General features: G+C 55.6%; 1 protein-coding gene across 1 annotated transcript; it reads right to left on the reverse strand.

The window, feature by feature from the left end:
* Positions 1 to 495: 495 nt before the first annotated feature.
* WHR41_09568 (uncharacterized protein) lies at positions 496 to 1,293 on the reverse strand (the record flags this gene model as incomplete). Its single annotated transcript, XM_069378171.1, has 1 exon — positions 496 to 1,293. The coding sequence occupies one exon, from the start codon at positions 1,291 to 1,293 to the stop codon at positions 496 to 498; it is 798 nt and encodes a 265-aa protein (XP_069224906.1).
* Between the last annotated feature and the right edge of the window lie 3,900 nt (positions 1,294 to 5,193).

A 5,193-nucleotide genomic window follows, 5' to 3' on the forward strand; every position in this document is an offset into this window, starting at 1 on the left:
AGTGACGTTAGCCGTCTGAGCGTCGTCGCCGTGGCCAGCTTGCGCCGAAGCACTTCCCACGTCGACTCTCATTCTGGAATGTGGGTTATCAGGGTTAGGGTTGGGGTTGGGGTAAGCAATGAGTTGCTCCACGCCCCTGCTGTCATGACTGCCATGACTGCGACTTAATTGCACCATTGACCATCGCAGGAAACATGTGAGCAGCAGGATCACCGAGATCTCTGGTAGATAAATTCTGTTGTAAACTCACCTCGAGCATATCGTAGTGTCGTCGACTTGCGCAGTAAATTTAAGTAAATCAATTGGTGTTATGACAGTAGCAAACATGCCAGCACATCGTCAGATATGTATCTTAGATTGGCAGACGCGATGCTCGTGTCTGACCACCTAGCAGTACTTGAACGTACAGTACTCATCATACTAGTCTTTCATACAATCGCTATCGAGATGCAGAAACGCCAGTCTAATCGAACATGGCGGTTGAAACTACCACGCTCACACCCAATTACCAGTAAGATACGGCAGGACGATTTTGCTGACGTCACGGGTCGCCACCTGTAAGACATCCAGACTCGTAACCCTGTCTCTGCCAGCAAAAGCTCTCGAGACGCGATCCCAGTTCAGGTGCAGACACACCCTATCTACCAGCATGATGCCGACCGCTTCTCCCAACACCAGATTCGCTGCACCGATCAAGTCTGACGTATCCCACAGGCCGGGGCATATCGATGCCGTCCGAGACATGCGGAAGTGCCCTCGGTTGTCTTGAGCGCGCCCTTCCAATCCTTTTCGTGTGCGCCAAAAGCATTTCTTACAGTCCGTGAGTGCCACACCGTTATGGTTCCGAGAAGTCTTCGACGGCCTGGGCAGGCCAGGTATGGTTCCATTGCTGTACTCGATGAGCACAGCGCTCAGGCATTGGGCACAACAAAGGATGAGGCATCCCGACTTGAGACGAGTGTCCCGCCTCGGCGAGTATCCTTCGAGATCAGACGGGTCGTCCAAATCCATGTACATTGTGAGGCTCTGCGACCGCCGAAGCTTCTTGTGCTCTCGCATCGGCGACTGCAACTTGTTTGGAGCGTAATCCTCCATCGGGAGGTCTTCCATGCGGAGATCAAGATCATCCATGGCGCCGTATAGCTCAGGTGGAAGCGGGTTGGGACTTTTCGACTTTGGGCAACCTTGGTTGAGCAAAAGGGTAAGGGCCCGCTGCACGGATTCGACTGGATGATCAGCAGGGCCAAGGTGATGCTGTACAGCACAGTAGCCTCCATTCAGAAACACAACCATTGTTATAAAAGCGCCGTCGGTCCAACAAGACTTTGTGGCACGGCTTCCGGGCAGAGACGTTCTCGTCCGTTGGTACCCCCGAGCCAACACCCTTCGAGGCCCCTCCCCTCGTCTGCTCTTTCTTCACTGGCTGGGGACAGCTGAAGTGGCGGCGTTGTCACGCGCCATGTGACTCTGCTTGCACGCGGAAGCCTCCAGATTTATCTGATAATGTAAGGTCACAGTATTGCAAAGGGAGAGCTGCAAAGCGAAAGGAAGGGTGCAATATCGAGAGCCGTGTCCTCACATCACTATCTTGCACGCTGGACTCGACTGCTTGCAGGTGAAGTCACTGCCTAACCGTGTCATCACACCCTACATCGGCGGCTTGGGGCAGAAGTTGGCGGAGGTTGATGTCTTTCCACTTTGCGTTGTCTTTGCTGAGCTTCGGGAGAGCAGTCTGAATTTCAAGGCGTCCCTGCTGTCCGGCGACGATCAAGGCACCATTGCCATCACTCAGATGCTTTACGAGCCGCACGGTGACTGCAGTGTTCCCATGTTTCTACTGCGTGACTCGAAGGAGTCCGTTCACCTTTGTCCGCGAGATTACACCTGGTGCCGGCTTTCAGAAGCGAATTCATCTCCTGCAGGGCGTTGCCTCATCGGCCGGTCAAGGTCGTGGTCCTTCGTGACACTTCCCTGCTTGACATGGGAAGATCAAAATGGCAAAGAATTTAAAAACATATAATGCCGCTCAGCAATATGTGCCCCTTGGAACGCCTGCAGCTCATCTGTAGGGCACCAGGAACAAACGTGATTAGTGCTGTGCTGTAGGAAGTGATCACGGGCTTCAAAACCCGTCCCGCCTGGGATCCGCCCCACAACTCAGCTGGTCGCAACGCGGCCACCTGCCAGCACCGACGCGCTGCCGCAGCACACGCGACATGTCCTTTCCATTAATGTTACCGCCGCCATCACTGTCGCCCGTAGTCTCTGCCGCAACAATGCCACCACGTCCGTCCTCGCTGGCTTCCCATGCTTCTTCCAGCCGCAGTCTCCGCCAGTGGTCCCGAACAGCTGCGACAGTCACTGGCGATCGCAACGTTAGCTCCGAGTCGGGGCGCATCTCTTGAAACCACCTCCGACCTCGCCGACAACGACAACAATTCTTGTGCGGCGAGCGAGGTCAAAGTTGCAGACGAGAACGGCAAGGAATTCACCTAAATTTTAAACAAGATCTGGGAAGAAGGGCGCGCGCGCACATGGAATTGGAGCATAGCTTGCAGTGGAGGCAGATGCCTGCAGAACCGCAAGAGATGATTTTGATGCAGAAAGCTACGGGAACGAAAGGATACAAGGTGAACTCTGGCGACCGCCTCCTACCACACGGGGTTTCCACGACCCCGGACGACGTCTGGTACCTGAGAGGACGGATACTGCGCTGATACCCTCGAAGTAACTACCACAACTTTGAGCTCGCGCACCACCGACACCATACAGGCTTAAAATCTAACAGCCTGATGCCTTGGGGCGATTGACTCTCAGTTCTCAAGAAGACGTGAGAGCGCAAGGCTGAGGCTTGGAAGGCTCACGACCAGCATCCCGGCAACCACGCAGCCCCGTGGGATCAGAACGTCAGCTTCGTTTGCAGACGACACTTTTGAGAAAGACTCACTGCGAAGATGGCTGTCGTGGTTCGAGACGACAATCTCGGTTTGTTGACAATCAGAGCTCGGTTCAAGCACGGCAATCTGACCGTCCGAAGGTGTCGGCGGAGAAGAGTCCAGGACGCCTTGACGAGCGCACGTCTAGCCCTGAGACGAAGCCACTCCAAGCCGGAAGCTTCGTGCTGGAAATTCTGCGAGGCACCGGACCAGCTCGGGGCCTGCGCGTTTTCTTTCGCTGCAGAGCCAGTGACATCCAGCCAGCGCAGTGATCTGGTGATGGCGCCAGAAGTTCCGAGTTGCCTCAGGACTCGGTCGAAAGCGCCGGCCACAGACGAGAGTTGCTGCAACAGATTGTTCACGTCCAGTGTGTTGATTTGAAAAGCAGGCAGTCTTGTCAGGAATATGATCGCGGCAGCGGCGCTGCAGGCCAGCAGGGTCAGAGGAAGCATCGAGAGACTTTGCATCATGTTTCGGCGGTAGCGCAGGAGGTCGGAGAGCGATCCCAACGTGCGGGTTTTATGTTCCTGTCAGCATGCCGGCAGAGCCTAAAATTTACAGATGCTGTCCGACCCTGAAGGCCAGATGGTCACGCGCCGGCGTTCGACTGGACCCGACCGAGAAATACTGGCTGCCTGAAACGCTGAATGAAACACTGGCTCACCTCGCTTCTTCCTCTGGGTTAAAGGGGGGAAGTTTGAGGATGTGCCATATAAGCCGTTCGCTTGTGTGTAGGTGTGAAAGGACGGACATTTGCCGGGCTCTGTCGGTCGCGGTGACACTGTCTGGTTTAGTCGGCTTATTTGCCAGCCCTCTCAATCAGAAAAGAAATTACAACCACATTATGGGCACGTGTTCGGAGAGCAGAAAGCGCAAAGAGAAATTCCACAAGTACAGGATGTCTCTTAAGAAAAAAGCGGACTTGGCCAAGGAGCACCAGGCGGAGATCCAAATGGTATTGTTTCGCAAAGGCGTGTTGTACGACATCCCCGGGGACCGTCGTGAAGTAAGCTCTCGACAGAAAGACGCCCCGCGTGGGCTAAATTACGAAACGGACTCTGCTGACGAGTTCAGGAGTCGAGGAAGACGCTAAATCTATCAAGTCGCTCCAAACACATTCCATTGAAAGCAAGTCATCGACAGCATTTCACTTTCGTCGAGCCAGCCGCACTACGTCCTTCGCAGCTCAGTGCGACAACAGCAAACCCTATACAAAACTCTCGGATGCTAAGACCGGTGGAGTCGTTGGCGGGACGGCGACGTGGGTCGAAGGTATCGAGCGTGCGACGCAATGTTGTGACCGAGCTGGGCTTGGAGGGATGGGGAAAGCAATCGTGTTATCTTACAAGTTGAGTGCGCAAACAAATTCGGTATGCCGGGCCATCGATGGTGCAGTATTACATGGCAGTGACCTTGCAATGTCCCCGTGATCTAGTCTACTGTACGATGCAGCGACCCCAAACTCCAACAAGCATTTTCAGCATCATCTTTCAGTCTCACTACATTGCCTCCCGAGAGCAGGACTGTGGAGAAGCGTGAGTGTGTATGGAGTGCAAGACACATGCGCAGGACACATGTGCAGGACACATGTGCAGCACGGGAGCGCAGCGCCGAGACTCCACATCACGTGATATTCCCGGCATCAGCCTACAGGCAATGACGTTACTGGCCTCCTCTGATGCTTCATCGAAGGCACATGCGCTTCGGCGGTCGTGGCGCCGCGCCATTCTCTCCCTCCTGCATCGACATTCGACGACCACGATTTTCCCCGGATTTTTCGAAGCGCTCGGGGTTGCTCGCCATCCGCCGTTCGTCTGTGCCGCAGCTCTGAGCCATCAAGGTCTCGAAGACTGCCGAGCGTTCGTCCCCAAGGAATTCTCGAACGAAGAGATCTGAATCGAAACGTGTCGGGTCATCCTGCGCGATGCTCCTCAGACCCTGCAACGCAAGCCTGACCGCGCACCTCGGAATCTGCGTCGGGTGCGTGCGGTTTGTGGCGGCCCACTGCGCGGCCGTCGAGTAGCGTCCTGCTTCTCGCTCGTCCCAGAATGATCCCTCCACAGATGCGGACGCACCGACGGCCAGCTGCGCGCAGACGATGCCGGGCGGCAGGACGAGGACGTCGTGAGGCTCGAGGAGCACCAGCCGTTGTTCCCCGCGCGGCTGCCAGCCCAGTCTGTCGCTCGCGAAGTCAGCGTACAGCGACGTCGTCATCTTCGCGCGAGGCACGAAGGCGCACAGCCTCCTCCCCATCAGA

The sequence above is a fragment of the Cladosporium halotolerans genome, assembly GCF_011745625.1.
Source record: "Cladosporium halotolerans strain TM138-S3 chromosome Unknown Sca155, whole genome shotgun sequence".
Lineage (NCBI taxonomy): Eukaryota > Fungi > Ascomycota > Dothideomycetes > Cladosporiales > Cladosporiaceae > Cladosporium > Cladosporium halotolerans.